Here is a 24,963-nt window from a genome sequence, read left to right as displayed (position 1 = left end):
ATGGTAGTTGTGGTCATAGGGCTTTTATACTCATACACAAAATCTGCTCATTACAGACACCTAAATGCGCTCGTGCACATCTCAGAGTGTGTTGAGAATGCAGGAGGGTGCCCTGCTTTAAGCCCGAGACACACTTCGAAAGACTGGCATCGTGAAAAAATCATGCCGATTTCTGATATACCACGATTGTTTCACAATGCCAGTCTTTCATCTGGGACAGCCGAAAATCACACAATGTGTCTCGGGACCTTTCCACTGTTCTGAGGGCCCTGAAGGGTTTTTCCTTTGAGCTGCTGCAGTCTGATGACCTTCGATCCCTGTCGTTGAAAACCGCTCTGCTGCTAGCTTTAGCATCGGTCAAATGAATTGGAGACTTACAGGCGCTCTCTGTGAGCCCTACCTGCCTGGAGTTCGGGCCTGGCGACTCCAAGGTCATCCTGAAACCGAGGCATGGTTATATACCTAAGGTGCTCTCTACTACATTCAGGGCACAGGTCATTATACTCTCTGCGCTTCCGCCCTCAGAAGAGGACCAGGAGTTGAATTTACTCTGCCCCGTCAGGCGCTGAATGTTTACATCGAGCATCCCATCCCGTTTAGGCAGTCTGAACAGCTCCTTGTTTGCTTCGGTGGCTGCGCTAAATGGCATCCGGTCACTAAGCAGATACTCTTGGGCCTGCAATGCCCCATTGGAGTATGAGCCCATTCAACTAGAGTCGTCGCCTCTTCTTGGGCATGGTCTAGCAGTGTGTCCATTGTGGTCATTTGTGCAGTGGACAGTTGGGCCTCGCCATCCACATTTGCTAGGTTTTTTAACTTGGACATCCCTGCCTTGCAGGCTAGGGTTCTTTCTGCATAACTAGCATGCACCTGCATATGCAGTACTGCTCTGAGCAGGAGTTTGGCGTAGCATGCTCAAACCCATCAGAGGCTTTACTTGTGTGCTCTCTGCCCTCATGGGTGCCGGGGCTGTGCAAGTATTCTGGAACGATCACTCAGGCCGGGCGTGACCTCTGTGAGCTTAGCCCGTTCGCCTTGGGAGGTGTTTACTATTCTTGTCCACTTGGGCCCTGAGGTGCCTAGGGCAAGGATACATTTGTAGTTGTTCCTCTGCCATAGCATGGCATGATTGTACTGGTTCCCATAGTTTCTTCGCAGACACAGTACGAGTGAAGTATTGATAGGGAATGTAATCGGTTACAAACGTAACCTCGGTTTCCTAAGATACGGGAACGAGTACTGTGTTGCTAGCCGTGCTATGCAGCTGCACGACCCAGTCGTTGCTTCAGTCAAAGTAACCTGAATCCTATGACGAAGTGCCCACTTGTATAGCCAGATGGCCTCGCCCATTCTGGAGGGCTTTGGTTTGGTTCTGTTTGTTTTTTATTTTTTCAATATCAACCTTGGATTGAATTAGACTTTGTAGAAAAACAAACAAGCATCCAGATTCATGTACAAAGTGTCTTTACTTCAGCAGCGGAGTGCAACATGAAATGTCATTCAAAATGAAATGGACTGATCAAACAGTATACAATGTTTTATCTTTGCAACAAATGACAGTGCTTAACTGGAAAAATAAACATAATATTGGTAATTTACGAAGAAGAAAAAAAGCAGGCTTATTTTATATACTTGTGTTTAACTTGGATACACAACTCTGTGCATGTGCACATTCACAATCAAATCTCTCCTCTAAATTTTAGACATGTCATATCTGAACATGATTTTCACCACCTTTAATGCTTGAATGAAATACCCCCACCCTCCCTGGAGCTGGAGCAGCGCTTGCAAGACTGCTGATACATGAAACATTCCTCACAAATCGACAGGCAGTGACGTGAGAATGTAATGATGCAGACATTCAGACTCCATTAAACCAGAGGAACCACAAAGGAACTGCTTCCATCACACAAAACCCATGTCATATGAGGCACACGGAAAGGCACAATACTCAATTTCACCAAAGCATCTTTAACGCTTCCCAAAATACACATGGTAAAAACTTCAGTCTTTGTTCACCTAGGACAGAGAGGATGGTGTTGTTATGGCTTCTCAATTCTTATTGTTTCGATCACTACAATAAAAAACGGAAACCTTTCCGTTCAAAGAACGGCCATTACGTAATACTGCCATTTGGTGTTTGATACAGTACAGACTGTCAATACCAGGTCATCATTCAAGGCACCCAAATGAAAAAGTGGTGAATATAATCTATAGACTTGAAGAGGTACAGCATTGCTTTTACTGATATCTGTGGTTCATCCATGGATGATTATGTATAACTTTGAATAAAATAGAATCTTCAACATCCAACAACTTCTCTAAAGTAACCTCTTTGTTACTTTGTTGACTTAAAACATCTTGATTGCAATGAAAAATGGAGACATTTGTATTTCAATGAAGATACCATTAAAGATGCATGTTGTGGTTAATTAAATGTTGTTCCCTACAGCTTCTGGTAAAGGAAGGGCTTGCCAGATGAACACGTGCAGGAGGGGTCTGTGGTCGTGCTGAACTCTGTCCGATATCAGATCAGTTTGTCTCAAGCTCTGTCCTTACGCTTCAGCTTATTGAGCTTCTTTGTGCTGCTGTTCTTGTTGATCAGCTTCATGACACGCTCCTTGTGATCCAGCACCTTCAACATGGAGTCACGGGCTTCTGTGATCTGGTCCATCACCAGCTTGCAACGCTGCATGTTCCCCTAAGCAGTGAAACAGTATTATAATTAATATCATTTTAAATTTTGGTGTAAGAATCTTTTTCTTCCCAAAAATGAAAATACTTTTATTCAGCAAGAACACCTTAAATTGATCAAAAGTGACAGTAAAACATTTACAATGTTACAGAAGATTCCTATTTCAAATAAATGAAGTTGTTTTGATCTTTCTATTCAGCAAATAATCTTGAATAAAATGTATCATGGTTTCCAGGTAAGCAGCACAACCGTTTTCAACATCAATAATAAGATGTATTTCAAAATAGAAAATAATATTTAACAGTTTTACGTTTGTTTGTTTTTTATTTAAACTAAAAGCATAAAAAAAAAAATTATGCTACATATGAATATAGGCATCACAACATTATAATGTATAGTATGAAAAACTGATAATTATTTTGATATGTTGAAGATGACATTTAACAAGGTTATTACATTAATAAATCATTATTAAAAAAAAAATGTATTAAATAATTTATTGGTGTTTTAAAGACTAATTTAAGTGAGCGCTGCAATGTAGGCAAAGGAAATCTAAATGTAAACACTGATTGAAACCGATGAAATAAAACACATTATAACCTGTATGAAAATGAACATGTGTGGGTAAAAGTAATCAGTGGCTTTTACCTGTATGAGTTCATTTATACGGTGAAGATCATCATTGGCTCCGGCCTTCTTCTTCGGAACAAGACCTTCCTGGAGAGTCGTCAGACGACTGTACACATCACGCTCCAGATTCGTCTGCAGACAGGTGACAAAACAACACTCATTATGACATAAGCTTGACATAAAAACTGTCTGGTAATGAATTAAAAGTGAGTCTCACCAGCTGCATGAGCTGAGCAGCGCAGAGGTGAATTTTCCAGCCCTGGGCTTTGCACACCACTCCTTTCTGATTGGCCACATCCTGCAGGGTGCCTTTCTTGTCCTCTGATTGGATAACACAAGCTGGTATTAATGAATGATGATGGACTATATAATTGTATTAAAGCAAAATGGTGAATAAGATACTATGTGATGAGCTTAGACAAACCCTTGACACGGATGTCACTGTATCTCTGAAAGTGGTGGTATGCTGCCTTCCAGGGGTTACGGTAGTGGCGCAGTAGAGTGATCGGAGGCCGAACTCGGGTAGGAACATACCGAACTCCCTCTTCATCTGCAAACAGATGAAGAAAAAGATACACTGAATATAGTGACGTGAAGTGAAGTGAGGTGACATACAGCCAAGTATGGTGACCCATACTCAGAATTCGTGCTTTGCATTTAACCCATCCAAAGTGCACACACACAGAAGTGAACACAAACACACCATGAACACACACATGGAGCAGTGGGCAGCCAATTATGCGGCGGCACCCGGGGAAAATATAGGCACCTCTAATATAGGCATTAGAGGCTACAATGTCTTCGTGATAAAACTGGGTTTCTTAAAGTGAAAACTTCAATATCAAATCATATTACATAACTTGTAATAAGTCAAAAATTTACAGATGTACATTCCCACAGTTGCTCCCATCAGAGCAACTGCAGTTGCCATTCAATTCCAGGAGAGCTTACAAATGGTTTGGAAGGATAATTCTGATCTTTATCTCTATGTCTTTTATCTTATTCCAACAACTTTATTAAGTTTGGCCTCTGTTCAGTTATGTTACGACACTGTCACTGTTGCCATTTCATAATGTACTATTTAGAGCAAAGGTTGGCAGACTTTCACAGGTAGAAGGCAATAAGGAGTCTTAAGAGATTCCACAAAGAAAAGAAGTCAAACTTTTTCTCAGACATAGGAGAAACAACAATCAGACTTGTAAGTATAATTGTTGTGTTTTTTTGTACTGGTTTTTAATTTTAATTTAAAATAACCTTCCACCAAATAGCAGTTCTAAAATGCAAAAACCTCATTCTCATTACTGTAATGTAGAAAAAAAGATTTAAATTATTCAATAATAACTGTACATTTACATTTACATAACATTTACATTTATGCATTTAGCAGACGCTGTTATCCAAAGCGACTTACAGTGCATTCAGGCTAACATTTTTTTACCTAACATGTGTTCCCTGGGAATCGAACCCACAACCTTTTGCGCTGATAACGCAATGCTCTACCACTGAGCCACAGGAACATGAAAAATGATTTAAATGATAAAAGTACACTTCTGAAGTAACATTTGATATGGTGGCATTGCTGCCACATACATATGATTTTTTCCACTCAATTACAGTATGTCATAATAACGAGATATATCACGAAAAATAAAATTAAGTTGTCGCATTTCAACGACATCTTTTCTCATTAAAACGATATCTTTTCTCGTAATAACGAGATCTTTTCTCATTAAAACAACATCTTTTCTCTTAAAACTGAAATGTTATGTTGTTAAAACATTATCTCGTTAAAACGACATCTTTTCTCTTAATAACGAGATGTTTTCTCGTTAAAACAACATCTTTTCTCATAAAAACGAGATGTTATGTCGTTAAAACAACATTATCTCGTTAAAACAACATCTTTTCTCGTTATGATATTATGTCGTTAAAACAACATTATTTTGTTAAAACGACATCTTTTCTCTTAATAACGAGATGTTTTCTCGTTAAAACAACATCTTTTCTCATAAAAACGAGATGTTATGTCGTTAAAACAACATTATCTCATTAAAACAACATCTTTTCTCGTTATGATATGTCGTTAAAACAACATTATTTTGTTAAAACGACATCTTTTTTCGTAAAAAACGAGATGTTATGTCGTTAAAACAACATTATCTCGTTAAAACGACATATTTTCTCGTAATAACGAGATGTTTATAATAACTGTTTTGATCTGATCATAGCCTAAAGGAGTCATGGGTCTGAGTGCAGTTATTTGATAGCACTATATTATAGACAAATTGGAGATAAAACATAAAAAACATCCACAAACAAAAAAAACAAATAAAAATACATACAAATAAATAGTGTATTTCAATAACTTCAGTAGCGTGCAGATCCTCGTTTTCTTTCAGACTGTGGCAACAGCAGTCAGGACAATCCCTTAGCTCGTTCACATAATGTACCATATATCTATTATAATGGGAAAACATAGTTTATCACATAATATGTCATTAGTACGAGAAAAAATTTGTTTTTACGAGATAATTATACAGTTTTTACAACATAACATCTAATTTTTACCAAAAAAGATGTCGTTTTAATGAGATAATTATATCATTTTTACAACATAACATCTCGTTTTACAAGAAAACATGTGGTTGTTACGAGAAAAGATGTTGTTATTACAACATAATTGAGTGGAAAAAATGTATGTGTGTGGCAGCTATGCGTCACCGTAATACGAAATATCGTAGAAGTATTTTTATTTTATTTAATTTGTGCTGATTCTAATAAAATAAAATAATACAAAATCTAACAATAAATCTAAAATTCTATTTTAATAAAATAAAAATAATAATGAAAACACCATTGTTCTAAAAAGTGAAAACTTTAAGAAACAGCTTCATAGTAATAAAGCTTACCAATGTATTCTTTAGGAGGGGACTTGCGTTTCTCTGCACGTTGGCTGAGGGGTTTGTGTGGGAACTTCTCCTCATCTGTGCTGTTGGTCTCCATCATCTCGCTTTCCTCAGTGGAGATGACGTGCTGTTGCTTGCGGGGCTTCTTTCTGGGTGAGGCTCCAGGGGTGATGTCTGTGGCAGGGACTGCCAACATCTGTGCACCACTGTTTGGCCCTGATGCCACTGAGGGAAAAAAACTGCTTCATCAGTTAAACCACAAGTAGACTGATACTTCTGCCTCCTGATATGTGTTGCTCTGAAGCATGACATTATTCTACATCATCTTTTCATTATTTTAAAGATCTAAAAATTTTGGTTGAATTAATTAATCTCATTGTCAAATACAAGACAAAAGTACAATATTTTTATATAGATATATATTTTATATAGACTATTAGTATAAAATCTTGTTTGTATGAAGATCCCACCTGGTTTTGTACTATCCAGAGGCTCCGCCTCCTGCTTAATATTCATCTCTGGGAGGGTGGAGCTGATGGCACATGCTGTATTAGTGCTGGCTGCTGGCTGAGTAGGCGGGGCCACTACATTGGCCATGGAGGGGATTGCCGGGGTGACTGCCATGGCAGCAGGTATGGCTGAAAGAGGAGGAGTGGGTTGAGAGGGGGGTGTTGCTGATGTCAGGATGGAGGTGAGAGGTTGAGAAGCCAGCTGGGAGGGAGGTGGTCCCACGTGTTGAGGTTGCGGTTCAGTTCCGTGGCTAGGAATCGCCTCTATTGCTGCAGTTACTGATGGGGCCAGACTCATGTGGATGTCAGGTTTGGGCTTCACTCTGCCAAAGAGTTTGGGGATTTAGTGTTTATAAAACTAAGCTGGAATTAAAGACCAAGTAATACTAGAATGAGAAAGGAAAAATGTATTAAATAAGACGAGAGATCTTGTAAGATCAATTTGATAACTTCATACCCTGCAGGACGAGGTGATCCTGATGCACTCCTGATGGGTCCATCGATTCTGGTGGTTGTGGAGTCACTGAGTGGACCTGGGATCAGGTTCTTCCTAACAGCAGCACTTTAATAAATCAACAGAGACAGATTAATGACACTTTTGAGAACATCAATACATTTTTTTCAAAAAGATTTTTAAACTACTAAACTAAAAACATACTAGACTGGCATAGAAACTATTTACGGTAGATTTTCATCAGTGTTGCAATTGTTAATTAAACCGAAAATGATTCAAAATTGTTTTCAGTAATTCAATTAAAGCTGAAATAAATTAAAATACAATCATTTGGCAACTGACTAATATACATGTTTGATCTAAACAAGTACTAAAATGACTAAAACTGAAATAAAAATAATACAAACTATATGAATATAAATGACAAAAGCACAAAAAACTAAACTAAAATTAAAATGAAAATTAACAAAATAAAAAAATCTAATTCAAACCATTAAAAAAACACTACAATATATAAACAATACCAACATAAAAACTGATTCTCATGAAAAGAAAAGTGTTGGTCATATATTTATACAATTCTTTCTGAATTATATAAATTAAATTATATTCCAAGTAAAGAATCTAACACATAACACCATTTAGGACCCAAATTCTGTGAAATATTTTGCAGTATGACCTGTTTTGATGATGATGATGATTAACTAATTAGCAACAGAATTCAGTAACGTAAGGAAAACAATATTTGCTTAAATTGTTAGGCAGTAAAGGAAGAATTAAGGTAGTAGTCGTTAATTTATTTTTAAATCATTGTTTCTGGACAAGATGATTTTCATTACTGCATTACAGTGAGGAAAATGTTTTCTTGAATTAGAAGATATCATTTGGGAGGAAAATACTTTGACAATGCAAAACAAAACTGTTGTACTCCTAAATTGATTTTCTTCATTTCCAAAATGGAATTTCTTATTTTTTGTTGGTAATTCAGGGGTGAAATATGACATGGTTCTGGATTCCTTTTTATTTTCTACAATGTGAATTTAATCTACGCACACAGGAAATACTTTTAAATATATAAATTGATGCAGGACTCTCTTGTATTTTTTGCTGGTAAATATGACGTGGACATCACATAGTGAGATTTACACTTGACAGTAATGGGTTTTTAATGCTCACCCCTCATTGGCAGGTTTCTTGCGCAAAATGCTGGGTCGAGGGGACGTCACAAGTGAGGGGGTTCCAGCGTTCGCACTCTGATTGTGTGTCTGGGCCACAGTGGTAGCAGACTGACTGTTGTTGAATGCATTGCTAATAGAGTTAGCCACTAGTGTGGAACCATCGGCCAGAACAACTGCAAAAAAAAACAACAAAAAAAACAGAAACACTCATCAATACTATTTTTTTTAACTTGAAGAAATGATGCTTGGTATGAACACATGTGGAGACCTGAAGGTGGCTCTCAGGATTCAGAGCTGATCTGAGGTGCCTCACCTGAAGCTTTAGACTCTTTTGGGGGCTGTTGTTGATTGACTGGCGTAGGCTGAATGCTCGGGGCGGTGATCTGGGCAGACGTATGCAGGCCCTGGGCTGGGATGGGCGTTGGTTGCATGCCCTGCGCTGCAATGGCAGTCGGTTGAATGTTCTGAGTGTTGATCTGGGTGATGCGGTCCACCGTCATCAGCTGCATAGAGTTCAGATGAACCGCAGATGCGACTCCTACACCGGCTTGGGCGGTCATGGCTGCACTGGGTGTCTGAGCTGTTACTGTGTCCACATGACAAACAAATATTAATAATCTAAAGCCAACATTTTTAATACCCACCAATATCAATCAAGTTTGCAATAAAAGGAAATCATTTTTCTCTATCTATTTTGATTAAGCACCATGGTACCTGAATAAGGGCGTATGGATGACACAGAGCTGGTGATGGGGGTGTATGTGTGGGTCAGCGGGTATGGTGCTGAAGGGTAGGTGGGAAGGAAGTACTGAAACTGCACTGGAACAGATTGTCTGTGGAGAACCATAAAACATCCCATTAAAAGCAGGGCAAACAGACATATGGTTGTCCTAACTGAACCTTAAACCTGATGTGAAAATAGCCAGTTTGCTGCCAAAAACACATTTTAAATGTAAAAAAGCTTATGTCCTTTAACATTTTGAATAGATAGGATTTATACCTGTTGTCAGTGCGGTTCTCCATAGTGATGGGGTTGGGAGAAGAGCGATGACCAGAGATAGGGATGAGGCTGCCCCTTTCTCCAGTGTATTCGGACTGGATACGTGGTGACGTGTGTGTAATGGGCTGCGGGACCACTTTAGCTAAAACAGGCGAGGCAAAATCGACAGTAAATTCCATCAGTTAAAGCTTTCACCTTTTTATAAGCAAAATCTTCCTGGAAAATCTGCTTGTAAAACAATGTAAACAACAGCTCTGTTGCAACTATGTAAAGGCATCATAGGTGCATTCCCAGTGTTAAAGCTTTGGCATCGAAATAGTCAGACTGTTAAATGAATACATGCACAATGTTTCCTGCATTCAACTAAAGTCATTTTTGAGCATGTCTGTTCAGTCTGCCATTACAGCAGTTAAAAAATTGTTTATGGTTCATTAAACATGTGAAACATTGTTTAAACCCTCTCCAATAAAGATATGTGAAGCTCAAAGGGGTCATATGATGCAATTTCAAGTTTTCCTTTCTCTCTGAAGTGTTACAAGCTCTTGGTGCATAAAGAAGATCTGTAAAGTTGCAAAGACTAAAGTCTCAAACCCAAAGAGATATTCTTCATAAAAGTTAAGAGTCAACCACAACCCCCTAAAACGGCTCGTTCTAACACGCCCCCACCTGTCTACGTCACTGTGTGGGAAGTCTTGCATAATGCCGCCCAAATGTTCACCCAAAGAAAGAAGGCGTAACCATGTCGTGGTGACACTGTTTCGTTGTGAAAGCGAAGATACTGTGTTTGGCCTTCCAAAAGAGGACAAAACTAGAAGTTAAGTTGTATTTATAACACTGTTCCAGAACAGTTCAACCCAAATATTCAGATGTGTGCAGCACATTTCATGGAGGACTGTTTTCTGATCCTGGGAGAGTAGACTACAATGCCGGCTGTTCTGACTCACAGCCTGTAAGTACGTTTACATATGTAAAGGATTTGCCACTGATGATTCAAACTCGAGTTTTTAGGCAGTGTAGAGCAGCGGTTCTCAATTCCAGTCCTCGCACCCCCCTGCTCTGCACATGTTGTATGTTTCTCTTATCACTTCTATTCGAACGTAAATGCCCTGCGAAGTGGACATCACAGGATATTCCGCCATGATTCCAGTTTGAAGCGAATGTATATGTTCCATTCAAAGTGCATTGAGACGTGAATTTAAATTGTACTTATTTACCGAGGTATATGATGTCACACTTGTCCGTGTCTGAAGACGTTGCACAGCGCAAATCCGTGAATGAATGTTCTGAAGTGAAGTAAACTACAACAGATTTCCCCTGCTCAGGGAGTAGGGAGCAATGAACACTGTGTAGGGGACCATGTCAATAGGAACACAGTTCATGCACGGAGCTCACTTTTAACGAGCTGATTATCTGAAATAGCTGTGTTAACAAAGAGAGACATGCAAAATATGCAGAGCTGAGGGGCGCGAGGACTGGAATTGAGAACCGCTGGTGTAGATTAGCGATTGTTGTTTGTCGTTTCTTCGATCACACATGCAGACATGGGTTTGTTTACGTGGTGCGGTGCAATGCGATGCAATGCAAAAAAAAAAAAAGTACAAGTCATTATAACCCGTAATTATGTCCCCACTGGATGCAACAAATGGCTCGTTTGTAATGGGTTTTATTGTTTTTGTCTTGTGGCGCCAGTGTTCTGACCGGGACATGCATCACAGTATGGTAAGGGGCGTAACATTTCTGTCACACGCTTGAGGTATTCGGCCAATCACAATGCACTGGATAGCCGGCCAATCAGAGCACACCTGACTTTTCAGAACGATGAGCTTTGGAAAAATCGACGCGTTTCAGAAAGGCGGGGCATAGAGAAGAAACAATAATGTACAGTATGTTGAAAATAATGTGTTTTTTGAACCTTAAAACTCAAAAACATTTCATTACACCAAATACACAAAATAATGTTCTTTTTAACAACATCATATGACCCCTTTAATATAAATAAGTTATTATAAATGTTGAAAATAGTCATGCTGAGTAATATTTTTGTGGAAACTGTAATACAGGATTTTTCAGGACTTTTGGATGAATAGAAATAGTTATTTTTATAACAATGTTTATTCTTTGCTGAATTGAAGTATTAATCTTTTAATTCTGACTGTAAACTTTAGCACGGTAGTTTATGTAATCAAACAGCCGATTGACCACGTGACATTGTGATTTGTGTACGATTGAACTGTCTCTGCCTTACACAGTCTCTGATTATACCCTTAGGTAATATTATTGACCGCATTTCACCAGTAAAATTTAATAGTTCAAATCAGTAAACACCTCGCTGGGTGCAAAATGTTAGTAATAAGCAAATAATAACCTGCTCAAACTGTTACTATAAAGTCTTAAACTGATCAAAAAAGGGTAAAATGGGGTAATCTTTTTGTATACTACATCATACTACACTGAATGTCACAAAGTTTAACTAATCTGACTAATAAGTATGAAATATCTATAGCATTACTTGATATATTTACAGTATTTGACAATACCTGCTACAATACAACACCTATATACTTCTGTGCTACTAGAAATAAAAACAATTCCAGAGCAGATGAGCTAAAGGTAACTTACCCACAGGGATGGTGGATGTGGTCACTGCTGTGGCATGAGAGGAGTGGGAGGCCACAGTCATAGTGACAATGCTGCTACTGGACATTTGAGTGTGGGGGTTGGAGCCTTTAAAAATGTGTTAAAAAGACATAGCAGGTCTTTAGTACTGTAATACATATGTAACATAATAGTCTATGCAATTTACATTGATGCCTCTGAATCACCGGTGTTTAGAGTAGATTTATCACCCACCTGTTGTAGTGGGTGATGGTGCAGTATTGGTGGCCTGAATTGGAGCAACTGTTGCGGCAGCAACAGGTGTCACGGTGCTGAAAATGGGCTTCTACGACAGAGGAAATGGGAGGTGTTACTTCCTTGTTTTTTTTTATTTTTTTTAATATTTCCAAAAGGATGGAGCAGAATGATGTCAACCTGTGCAACAGAGTGAGAAAGGGCTTTCTGAGCAGCAATGGCAGGGTGGGAAGGCAGAGTGATTCGTGTGGGTGTGTCCCGTGAGGGCGGAGGGCGCTGGATACTCAGGGTCGCTTGGGGTGGGTGAATCGTCACCGCTGAGCGTCTGGAATCCAGAAAAATCCAGGAAAAAAAAGACAGAACATTTAATATTTTCTACAATTCAACTACTATAAATTACAGAGATGCATAGAAATGATTACATCAAAGAGCATCAAAACAGCATTTATTGTTTGTATTTACTTGAAAAAAGGACATATTTTGAAAGATGAGACTTTGTTTCTTATCAAAACGAACAATATATAAAACTGGAAGTTTCCAATGAAGTTCCACTCATGCAGTGATTAAAACATTGCTGTATTTGTTCAGTACACATATGTGTATGTAAATGTGCACAAATACGTGTTCCGTTACACCCCACATGCATACCAAACATTCCATGTAGTGGTCAACCAATATATCGGCAAGGCAGATATATCGGCCGATATTTTTCAAATATCGCATTGGCCGATATGTTTTTCTGTTTTGCCAATGTGTTTGAGGCAGTACATTTATTTTGACAGCCCTGAGAACGGCAGCACTGCCTGAGCACACAGTGCTCACATTCTCTCTAGTCATTGTTTGCTGTCGCTGTTAAACATCTAATAAACATTTAATTTCACAAACCTTGCTTTAAACTAAGTCGAATCCAGCTGTGAGATCTTGTGAAGTGTTCAGCTTCACTGGAGACGCGCGATTGACAGACTTTAATCTTGTGATTTGAAGCTTTGCTTTATTTATCTGGCCGCTATCATATTCATGTCATTTTCACTGTGTGCTGTATGAAAAAATTAGTGTTGCCTTGGCTTTTTTTGAAAAAAAAAAAAAAATATATATATTATTCCCAAAGCATTATATATATCAAATATATATATATGCATGTATATATTTAAATATTTCTTTATTAGTGAAAAATCCCATAATAGGATTACAGAATCAAGAAGTTGTTATCTGAAGAATGTTTATTTTATACATTTAGTTTTTTTAATTTACGTCTTTCCACGGTTGAAACACTGATTAAACGATTACATGATGATACAGTAAGTTGTTCTATGATTTCAGGAATTTGTTCTATATCTTTCAGCATATCTTCTTATGTTCATTCACGTTTATTTCTTGCTATAACTAGTAAAGAGAAATAGATGTTTAGCTCATGTGTGCACTGCACTGCCGCTGTGGCAAAATTACATTTTTTGTTTAAATCAGAGTCAAAACACACAATAGAAGAAGTGCTAAATAACTGTCATAATTTCTAAAGCAGATGCATCTTACCCATGTAACATGTCTCCAGAGTGGGCAGCCACTGTGGTGATAACCGGAGACTGAGGTCTGGTGGCAGTCACTGGAGCCACTACTGTAGGCGGCACTGCCGTAGAGGTAGGGACTAAAGACCTAGACTGTAATACAAACAGATATGTATGAAATGCATAAAGATTTGTTAATGAATCTGTGTTCAATAGAACTCCCAACACGCGTTAGCTAAATTAACCTGAATCGGTTGGTGGATAATGTGCTGGACTGTAGGCTGCCCCATGGCGGAGCTCGGACAGGCTGCTGGTCTCAGCACTGTTGTTCCTTTGGAACTTGACATCACAGCTGCAGCAGCTGCTCCTGTGATGACAGAACAAATCAGTCAGTGCGCCAACATTACAACTGGTTGAAATGGAACTCTGGTTGAAATCTGTAACTCGCCTCTGGGTAAATGGGAGGTGAAGGGATGCTGAGGAACAGCAGAGGAGCCGATTTGCAGCGCAGGGGCTCCACTGCGGATGATCTGCACGTTGGTCATTAGATGATGCAGGTTACTGGTGTGACCTATTGTGCCAAAAACAACAATTAAAACCAAACCAATTGTCACAGCAAGACCTACTAATGGGGAAATAAGTCCCTTTTTTTTAGAATATATAAAATATGTATTTTTTTTATTTTTTTGAAAAATGTGCATTAATGTAAAATAATAGATTAAATATTCTATTATTCTATATAAATGTACTCATTTATTTAAGGTAAATAATTATGAAGGAATAATAATGACACACACACACACACACACACACACATATATAAAATACTACTATACTCCAATTTTAACTTTTTGCTATTAAATAAATAAAATACCAAATAAAATATTACCATATAAATCAAATTAATTAGTGTCCAACATATCCAACATAATGTAATTTCACAAATCATTATTATTCGCAGAACAAAATTTTATCAATCACAACACCACAAAACGGTTCATAAATCTTAAATATTATATTATATCGGCCAGGGCGGTGATGAATTTTGGTAGCCCGACTGGAAAACACAATAGCCTCGGGACATCGAGCTAGTGATTATGTGAGCCCTGGCCTGCTTCTACTACACAAAATCGCTAGCCCGATGTCCCGAGGCTATTGTGTTTTCCAGTCGGGCTACCAAAATTCATCACCGCCCTGGCCGACGGGCTATCTTGAGTAGTGATATAAAATTCTTTCCTTGATTCGTGTTGTTCAATCACTTGTAGGGGTAAAACGGATCGTAGCTGATTGTTTGCACTTGTTTCTAAGCCTTGCTGATTTAAACATTCAAGCATTTTAAACCATTCGCACGCACTCATTCAAAGAGCAAACAGAGAGACGCATTTCAGACAATGCGCATTCACAGAATTGATTCCTCTTTCGCGTGTTCTTGCTTCTGAATGAACACATACATTATCTCAAAATAACGGTCTCTGCAAGTATTCTTGTAAACACAGTCGGTTATGTCTTAAGTGAACGTAAACAGTGGAGAAAGAAATCTCCTGTGCATCATATTGGATCCATGCATTTGGTCTTAAAGGGGCAGCAGCCTATAAATACCTGCTGTTTCACAAGCTAAAATCAGACTGTTCTGTTTTTGCTTCAAATTTTGAACTTATACAATTTAAATAACATGTATGTAGCATCTTTTTTGGATCGTAATTCAAATGCAGTGGTTACCTCTGATTTTAAATTTAGCACAGGCAAAGCCTTTGTTCATATGAAGAGATTTCTTTTATTTGTATTAGTTTTATTATTTGACATTTAAATTTCACAAAAAAATATGCAGCATTCTGTCTAAGAAATAATAAAATAACACCTTTTCATTTATAATTTGTCTTAAATCTCATTTTGTAAAAAAATTAATATATAAATAAAATTGTATGGTGTAATCTGTATCATGAATTTTATTGCATCATAAATTGAGTGAATCGTTACATCCCTATATGCTATTAGTTTTTGCAGATCATGCTGATTTGTCCGCAATAGAGTTCTGCTGATGTCTTTTTTTGTTCAGGCTAATTAAATTCATTTTGGGCTACCAAAATCTGACGAATTCCTGTCCGAAGGGCTACCAGGGATTTAGAAATTTTGCAAGCCCTGAGTAGTGTGTGTGTATATATATATATATATATATATATATATATATATATATATATATATATATATATATATAGTTGGTACGGAAAGTATTCAGACCCCCTTAAATTTTTCACTCTTTGTTATATTGCAGCCATTTGCTAAAATCATTTAAGATCATTTTCTTTCCTCATTAATGTACACACAGCACCCCATATTGACAGAAAAACACAGAATTGTTGACATTTTGGCAGATTTATTAAAAAAAGAAAAACTGAAATATCACATGGTCCTAAGTATTCAGACCCTTTGCAGTGACACTCATATATTTAACTCAGGTGCTGTCCATCTCTTCTGATCATCCTTGAGATGGTTCTACACCTTCATTTGAGTCCAGCTGTGTTTGATTATACTGATTGGACTTGATTAGGAAAGTCACACACCTCTCTATATAAGACCTTACAGCTCACAGTGCATGTCAGAGCAAATGAGAATCATGAGGTCAAAGGAACTGCCTGAAGAGCTCAGAGACAGAATTGTGGCAAGGCACAGATCTGGCCAAGGTTACAAAAAAATTTCTGCTGCACTTAAGGTTCCTAAGAGCACAGTGGCCTGCATAATCCTTAAATGGAAGACGTTTGGGACGACCAGAACCCTTCCTAGAGCTGGGCGTCCGGCCAAACTGAGCTATCGGGGGAGAAGAGCCTTGGTGAGAGAGGTAAAGAAGAACCCAAAGATCACTGTGGCCGAGCTCCAGAGATGCAGTCGGGAGATGGGAGAAAGTTGTAGAAAGTCAACCATCACTGCAGCCCTCCACCAGTCAGGGCTTTATGGCAGAGTGGCCCGACGGAAGCCTCTACTCAGTGCAAGACACATGAAAGCCCGCATGGAGTTTGCTAAAAAACAGAGAAATAAGATTCTATGGACTGAGGAGTCATAGAATCTATACGTCGCTTTGGATAAAAGCGTCTGCTAAATGATTAAATGTAAATGTAAATGAGACCAAGACAGAACTTTTTGGCCTTAATTCTAAGCGGTATGTGATCACCTGTCCAATACAGTCCCAACAGTGAAGCATGGTGGTGACAGCATCATGCTGTGGGGGTGTTTTTCAGCTGCAGGGACGGGACGACTGGTTGTAATCGAGGGAAAGATGAATGCAGCCAAGTACAGGGATATCCTGGACCAAAACCTTCTCCAGAGTGCTCAGGACCTCAGACTGAGCCGAAGGTTCACCTTCCAACAAGACAATGACCCTAAGCACACAGCTAAAATAACGAAGGAGTGGCTTCAAAACAAACTCAGTGACTGTTCTTGAATGGCCCAGCCAGAGCCCTGACTTAAACCCAATTGAGCATCTCTGGAGAGACCTGAAAATGGCTGTCCACCAACGTTTACCATCCAACCTGACAGAACTGGAGAGGATCTGCAAGAAGGAATGGCAGTATGGTTGCACGGTGCACCGATACTTCAAAAGTATCGCGATTCTCGGAAATTAAAAACGTCACGATTCCTAAATTTATTAGTATCGATACTTTAAAGAATAACCGCGTTCCAGATTTGTAAGAGACGTATTTCATGTTGGTGTGTGCAACGCACACTTCCAGTGCCTCCCTATGGACATCTGTGTTTTTTCTCCTCACGCACGCAGCAAAAAAGCTGCAGCTGTCATGTGACAAACACTACAGTGAGATGGCTGCATGTGCGAGCACAAGTGATACTGTGGCAGCCGGTCCACGACTGGTAGAAAAAGATGACGCGAGGAGTGAAATATGGAAGTACTTTCAAAGTTCAGAATCAAGATAAAGTTATTACTCTTATGTTTCTTATGATAACTGAGATAATGCTGCTAAATTTATTCTATTTTTTTTTTATTACCTTGAATGTCATTGCCCTAATTTTTTTTTTTATATTTTGATATTTCATATTTTGCTCAAATGTTTAATGGGAGGAGCAAACGACAGACACAGTGGGCGTGGCGTCAGGCCTCGGAGAGGCTTTTATTAACAGATAAAACAAGAAGGAATAAAAGTGTCCAAAGGGGAGAGTGTCAAAAACAAACAGGGGATCTGGTGTCCTCGCCGTGTTCTGGAAGGAAAGGTCCAGGTAAGGGGCGGAGTCCGGCGCCCGCACGCGCTCCCCTCTTCGGTCCGGGGCGCGAGGGGCGGCGGCTTCTTCCAGCTGCAGCATCCTTCACGCTGGCTGCGGCGCTTGACAGGGATCGACAGCCTGATCCTGGCCGGAGGGCCGTATAAACGGGTGCGGTTCTCGTGCGGTTCTCGTCCGGACCGCAGGTCCGGCAGCTCACGTCTCTGGTGGCACGGGAGTCCCTCAACGCACCCTTCCTGGACCCAAGAGGACACCAGTGTGCATGCACGGGGAAGAGACCGGTCTCCCATGGAGAGGCACGTTTTGGCCTTTAAACAGTGGCGGTGATTAGGCTCCATTTCCTTCAGGTGTGCCCCATCACACACCGCCAGCCCTGGATCATCCAGCGCCCTTCCCCTCTCACACACCCAGTCCTGTCAGGAGCCTGGTGAAGGGCGGCGATTTAGGACGGGGTGCCGATAATAATTAGGGGGGAGGCAGCTGACTCGTCATAATATGTTCATTTATATGATTATAATGTTGTCCCGGTTTTAAAATAAAGCACAGCAATGATATTTGAGAGTGTATTTTCCCTTTTCAGAAAAAAGTATCGAAAAAGTATCGAAATTGCAATTCTTGACTTGGTATCGGTATCGAAACAATAATTTTGGTATCGTGACAACACTAAATGGCAGAGGATCCCCAAATCCAGGAGTGAACAATTCTGTTTTTCTGTCAATATGGGGTGCTGTGTGTACATTAATGAGGAAAAAATTAACTTAAATGATTTATTTATTTATATATATGAATATAAATAATATATATATTTATATATATTATAGTAGTGTGTTGATTTCTGAAATTCATTTTAACACATTAAAAATGTATTCAAACAATCAGAAACTGCTCCTGAAGTAATTGTCTTTTTCCCATATCCTTAGGTTATGAGATATTTAAAATACTGTATTTGTTTTTTATACATTAATTTGGAGATTCAATGTGAAAATATAGTAATAATTTCACATTTTTATGTAATGCGAGATAAATCACAATTAATTACAGAAAACAATGCGTTTGATTAAAAAAGCCCTTATATATATATATAAGCCAAATAACTTCTAATGCAGCAAGATTGATTCAAATTTGTCTCATTTAAAAGTTGTACTAACCTGCTGACCACTGATGGTCGCCACAGGAATACCAGAGGCCTGTGTAGACTCCATGGTAGCGGTGATATGACCAGACACCTTAGGGGGGAGAGTGAGGTGGCCCGGTGTTGACACAGGTGCTGGAGCTATTACACGGCTTGGCATGGGCGTCTTCAGAGCAGACTGGAGTGAAGAGAAGAGAGTTGTAGGCAAACATGGACATCCCTTTTTAGATTTGCTTACTTTTGACTTTTCAGGGAGTTGAGAAGGGGGATCAGCTTAATATACTGAAGGTACTTTAAAAATACTGGTGTACCTTCAGAGGACCCTCAGTGAAGGCTAGGGAAAGACCCTGAGGGAGGTGGGATGGTGCTGCTGACACAGAGACAGGCGTGCCTGGCTGGATGGGAAGGTGCTGAGGGAGCAGAGACTGAACTGTTCCGTGGGGCGGGGGCTGAGTCTGGGGTTGGGGGTAGGGTCGCACCACTACCGTCTCCTGCTTGTCATCTCTGAACGCTGTGATTCCGCTGGACATCAGCTCACGTGGAGTATGATTTGAGTCTTCATGTCCTCCTAAAGGAACCACATTAAGTCAGTTGATGGTGTAAACAGTTTAATGACATATAGACATATGGAAGATAAATTCAAGACTGTTTATAATCATCTAAAAGAGCACAACATTTCCAAAGCTTGCCGTCATCTACATTTGTTATGCATTAACACCAGGGTTTTTAACCAAGTGTCTATTTCCAACTACACCCCCGATCAAAAGTTTGGGATGTGTAAGGATTTTTTCTTTTAATTAATACTTTTATTTAGCAAGGATGCATTAAATAGATCAAAAGTGACAGCAAAGACATTTATAATGTTAAAAAGGATTTAAATTTCAGGGTTTCCCACACATTGATTTATTTGTGGTGGGCCGCCACAATATCAAAACTGACCGCCACAAATAGATTTTCCCAGAGGTGGAAAGTAACGAATTACATTTACTCGCGTTACTGTAATTGATTAGCTTTTTTGTGTACTTCTACTTTTTCAAGTAATTTTTAAAATCTGTAATTTTACTTTTACTTAAGTATATTTTGTTTGAAGTATTGTACTTCGCTACATTTTAAAACGCATTAATTACTGAGTAAAAAAAAAAAAATCGCTCCCTGGAAACTACTGCAGTAAATAATGGGCAGGAAAGCAAACTGACGCTAAAATCACAAGAAAGATGCAGACGTACAAGAAAGGCGATATGGTGCAGACACCGCTGAAAACGTTGAAGTTGAACTCGAAGGAAATGAACTGAACCCCATGGATATTTTTATGTTCTATTATGCAGTGTAGCCTAAACTGTGTTTGCCTAGGGAGACCAAACTAGCAGCTTATAAAATCCCGACATCAATCCTTCGCAAGCATGTGGTTAATACTTGCATTGGTGGTTAAAATGAAGCCTTGACAGTTTAGCAAAAGGTTTTGCACAAAGTAGCCTAGCCAAAAAGACAGTGGTGCAGGGTGTGCGATCTGCGATAATAGCGTAATTGTTATTTTAACGATGTGCGATTTGACATTATCAGTATTTTGCCAAAAACCAAACAAAACACGGAGTGCCGTGAAGTCTAGTAGATAAGACTAGTGCGCGCGCATTTAGAGTGCGTTCTTTCACTGCCTGATTGAGTCTGTTAAAATGCATTTAAAATGATCACAAAATTGAAGATATTGGGGGAATATATATATAAAATCAGTATCACACGAATATATATATATATATATATATATATATATATATTAAATCAGTATCACACGAAGAGTGGGTTTTTTTCTTTTTTTTTTTTTTTACAACAGTTCAATAAACAAGAAGTTAATTAAGAGACTTGCGGTTTAGACACCATATTGCCTGTTTTTTGACAACAAATATAAATCCAAACACAGCCACCATAGCACAGTTTTGTCTCTGAGGAATGACGGTGTTTTGTTCCTAAATGAATCAACCGTTTAAATGGTTTGGTTCAATCACAATGACTCACTTATTAACAGTGCTGACACCTACTGGCGAATTTAATTTCACATTTAATATTTTTTATAATTTCAAATGAGTACTCAACATTTTATGTCTTGTATATCAAAACATTATTTTTGCATGTGTAACTGCAAGTTAAATGCATTCATGTCCTGCATTAATCAGTGTGTAAATACATCTAAATGCTACTTCACATGCAACTTCTCTGTATTGAAAAGATTAATTTTGTTAATACTGATTTAATTTGCCTGGTAACAGCCCAAATGTCTTATTATTATAAAAAACTGATTCCTTCAACTGGTTTGAGATTTAAAGGCCTATCTCTGGGTGTCAAACTCAGTTACTGGAGGGCTGGAGCCCTGCAGAGTTTAGTTCCAACCCTGCTCCAACACACCTACCATGTATTGTACACAAATAAGCCTAAATGATTAGCTGGATCAGATGTGTTTAATTAGGGTTATATATAAACTGTGCAGGACTGTTGCCCTCCAGGAATTGAGTTTGACACCCTTGGTCTATCCCATTTTTGCCTCCCGCCCACTGTTAAAATGTAACTAAGTAATTTTTACTCTGAGTACATTTTAAATGAGCTACTTTTTACTTTTACTTGAGTAGATTTTTAGACTGGTACTTTTACTTGTACTTAAGTAAAATTTCATTCATGTAATGGTACTTTTACTTGAGTAGAATATTTTCTTACTCTTTCCACCTCTGGATTTTCCAAAAGCCTTTGACTTCATTGAATAAACATGAGCACTGCACGTTATAAAATCAAAAACCGATGCGGGTGTTTTTATATCACTGTATTTCAGAAGGAAACCGACCGTATTTAGAAAATGTTCGATTTCATTTTCATTTCATTTTGCATGTAATGCTTGATAAGGCAGCGTTTGTGAGCTCAGCGCTGCTTTGCAGCCGTTACCGGAGAATCCTGTATCTCTCCCGCTCTTAAAGCGCCTCCTGCTGGCAGAAAATGAATTTGCATATATGTGTATATATGGGGGCGGGGGAGTGCCGCCACAAATAGAGTGTAAGGCTGTGGGAAACACTGAATTTCAAATAAATGCTGTTCTTTTTAACTTTATTAAACAAAGTATTCTAGTTTCCACAGAAACATTAAAGAGCAGGTCATATGGGTTTTCGGAAAAAATATATTTTTTGCTGGTTTTAACGTAGCTATCCTTCAATGTAAACAGTCTGCAAAGTTGTTAATCAAAAAAAGTGTATGATAAACAAAGATATTGTCTCTCAAAAGAAAGAGTCGACTCTGATCCGCCTTAACGAGTCGTTATATTTTTTTAATCTTCTGTCTGTTACCTATATACGTCTCAAGGTAATATACATTTGTATAATCCTCGCTTGCCCATGAAACATGAACTCTGATCTCCCCACAAACACTTCAGCTAGTTAATGTGTTTAAATCAGGTCGAGAAGACGCTGTGTTTTCAGCCTCACAGAGCATTCTAACACAGTTCTCACATGTGCACCTCAAATAAGTAAATGATAATAATGAAAACAATAAAAGTGTTGTCACATCATGTAAAGTACCACATTTAAAGTTCAAACTAACCACTAAACGTCCTGATCAAGTCGTGCTTCAATGGAGTCTGCCGTTGAGTGACTGCGTCGGTATCATCCTCTGACTCGGGCTCGAATTGATAAGATAATATCGATGCCATTTTTGTAAGCTTATAGCATCTTTGTTTACAAGTAACCCTCCAGAGCAAAAAAAGTATTATGGTAATGGGTGTTTCATTTCCATTACACATTTTATAGGGAAAGACCAATCACAACAGGCTTGGCCAGCTGACGAATCAGAGCAGAGTAGGCTTATGGAAGGGGGAGTTTACAGACCTTAAGCTCAACATCATTGAAAAATTATTCTAGAATTAAATGTATATTCTGAGATATTCAATTCTCAAAATTTAAAATCGAATGCCAACCCACCGAACAAACATTCGAATAATCGAATATTCTGGCCCAGCCCTAGTGGGAAATGTATTTTGCTTGCTGAATCTCATGTTGTATTGTTTGTTTTGTTTTGTCCTAAGGGTTTTTGTATCTACTTAATTTTAAGGGCATCTCAACTGGTCAAAGTTTCTGATTTGTTATTCACTTTAACTTTGGAATTTCTTCTAAACTTCTTTATGGACTTCCATTTTGGATGATCTTGGATTTTCTCCTTCTAATATAATATGAAGTTGTATGCTCTTCTAAAAAGGGTATTAAAATGTTATTCAATGGTGAGTGAGCCCACTTCATTTTCTTTGTGACTTTTGAATTTACTAATGATCTATTAAGCATTCACTAACATTACAGTCTAGTTCTTTATATTAGTCTGTATTAGTCAATGTGTCTTAAACCTGTGTTCTTCTGACTTCCTGGAAGTCCTGTAGTGTTGCTGCCTGGTGTTTGTCCTTGTCCCAGGCCAGATGGGAGTCCTGGATGTTGATACTGCTGAGAACTCATCTTCACGACCTCTCACGTTCTTCCTGAAAAATCAGAGGGTAAAAAGGACATAATGCAGTGTGCAATAGAGAATTAACATGCTTAGGAATAGAAATAAATGTGTTTAATTTAAACAAAAGACTACATCACATTGGCTGCAGGTTATTACTAGATATCTGAGATGCTCACGTTAGAGAAATGTTGTACCAAACCAGTCAGTATCTTGTGTTCAGACAGTTACGTTACATGCAGTATGTTATAAACCCCAAAACAATAACTATTAAGATGAATAAACCACAAAATAACCCGATGTGAAGGTATAGTCACAAATATAAAACAGAAATGTCCTTCTCACAACAGTGTCATCTCAATGAAATACGTTTACTAGGGTTAGATAACCTTTAATATAACGACAAATACGAACTCAACACCACATTATAGCAAAGTAATCGCATTTAAACTGGCTGTATTATTTCTGAAAGCTGCTGATTGTAACATTGACGATTGTCAGGACACCAAACCAAGCAGCTTTTGTTCCTGGATGGGCTCGTGAGTTTACTGTCCATCACGTAGATGTTAAAACACACACGCAGTTTAATTTAAAATACAGACCGGTAAATAAACATAAACCTTTCTTTTATATAATAAAAGAATGAGTTTTATGAATCAAAACAGTCGCGGCTACTAGTAGCCCAAAGATCTTATGAGTCATTTCAACGAGAAATTATCATTTCTCTCAGATATTCATTAACGGTGTTAATTCTGAAACTGTAGGAATGTGAATGCAACGGAAACGTTATTCTAGCAGCGTCGTTGTGTTTACAAATGCAAAATCGCAGATTTACCGTAAACACGACGCCTGCACTCTCCATCCGTTTCGTATCCCGGCAAATCGACCAGTAGCGTCAATGGGAATCTAGGTGCAGTTAGTCACTTCCTGCCTCGAATTTCAAAATAAAAGTAATCGAATCCGGAATCCACTTTATTCGAATCCGTGAACATGACAAGGTCGCTGACATATTGCTGCGAAGAACTATACACACATGGCTTTCACACAGTATATATCACATCACACTACTTATAACGACCCTAGATATTTACACGGTACACTCCTCCACCTTATGTCATAGTTTTAGATGTTATTAGTATGTATTTAGGTCATTCCAATAATTTGGTGCCTTTATCCACTGCAAGTGATGGCATTTATATTATTAAATATGAACCGGTTACAATCAGGGACACATTATCTATCGATTAAAAAGCAAAAATTATAACCAAGTTCATACTATTTAAATCTATTAGACTATTATATGTTCATAATAGGGTGGAAAATTTGTCAGTCATGCTTAAAATGTTGCTGTACATAATGAGCTTGAGATGTATGACTTTTCCTTTCATCCCGAAAGGCAAGTAATTGTAGGCATGGCAT

The 24,963-nt window shown here is 38.5% G+C and overlaps 1 protein-coding gene across 2 annotated transcripts; it reads right to left on the bottom strand.

The window, feature by feature from the left end:
- Nucleotides 1-1,447: 1,447 nt before the first annotated feature.
- LOC109103392 (histone deacetylase complex subunit SAP130-like) lies at nt 1,448-24,511 on the bottom strand. Of its 2 annotated transcripts, none has more exons than XM_042772145.1 (21): nt 24,380-24,511; nt 23,450-23,578; nt 19,395-19,651; nt 19,099-19,261; nt 14,173-14,295; nt 13,970-14,091; nt 13,753-13,877; nt 12,403-12,547; nt 12,223-12,313; nt 11,992-12,096; nt 9,373-9,514; nt 9,087-9,205; nt 8,686-8,958; nt 8,371-8,545; nt 7,198-7,302; nt 6,702-7,063; nt 6,235-6,456; nt 3,750-3,875; nt 3,543-3,646; nt 3,344-3,457; nt 1,448-2,701 (listed from the first exon to the last, which is right to left on the bottom strand). In XM_042772145.1, the coding sequence occupies exons 2-21, from the start codon at nt 23,553-23,555 to the stop codon at nt 2,543-2,545; spliced, it is 3,138 nt and encodes a 1,045-aa protein (XP_042628079.1). In that variant the 5' UTR covers nt 23,556-23,578; nt 24,380-24,511; the 3' UTR covers nt 1,448-2,542. The 2 variants fall into 2 exon arrangements, with proteins under 2 accessions (XP_042628079.1, XP_042628086.1); XM_042772152.1 differs by having other exon boundaries at nt 6,235-6,447.
- Between the last annotated feature and the right edge of the window lie 452 nt (nt 24,512-24,963).

Source organism: Cyprinus carpio, chromosome A2, assembly GCF_018340385.1.
Source record: "Cyprinus carpio isolate SPL01 chromosome A2, ASM1834038v1, whole genome shotgun sequence".
Taxonomy (NCBI): Eukaryota; Metazoa; Chordata; class Actinopteri; order Cypriniformes; family Cyprinidae; genus Cyprinus; species Cyprinus carpio.
The sequence above is the reverse complement of the archived record's forward strand: the minus strand, read 5'-3'. Positions and strand labels throughout refer to the sequence as shown.

Excerpts from the sequence above, each read along its gene's own strand:
- LOC109103392 (XM_042772145.1), bottom strand. The coding sequence starts at position 23,555 with ATGAGTTCTCAGCAGTATCAACATCCAGGACTCCCATCTGGCCTGGGA. Across the intron at positions 13,878-13,969 it reads TTATCCACCAACCGATTCAG|TCTAGGTCTTTAGTCCCTAC; the intron begins GTTAATTTAGCT and ends TTTGTATTACAG. Across the intron at positions 8,959-9,086 it reads ATCCATACGCCCTTATTCAG|TAACAGCTCAGACACCCAGT; the intron begins GTACCATGGTGC and ends ATGTGGACACAG.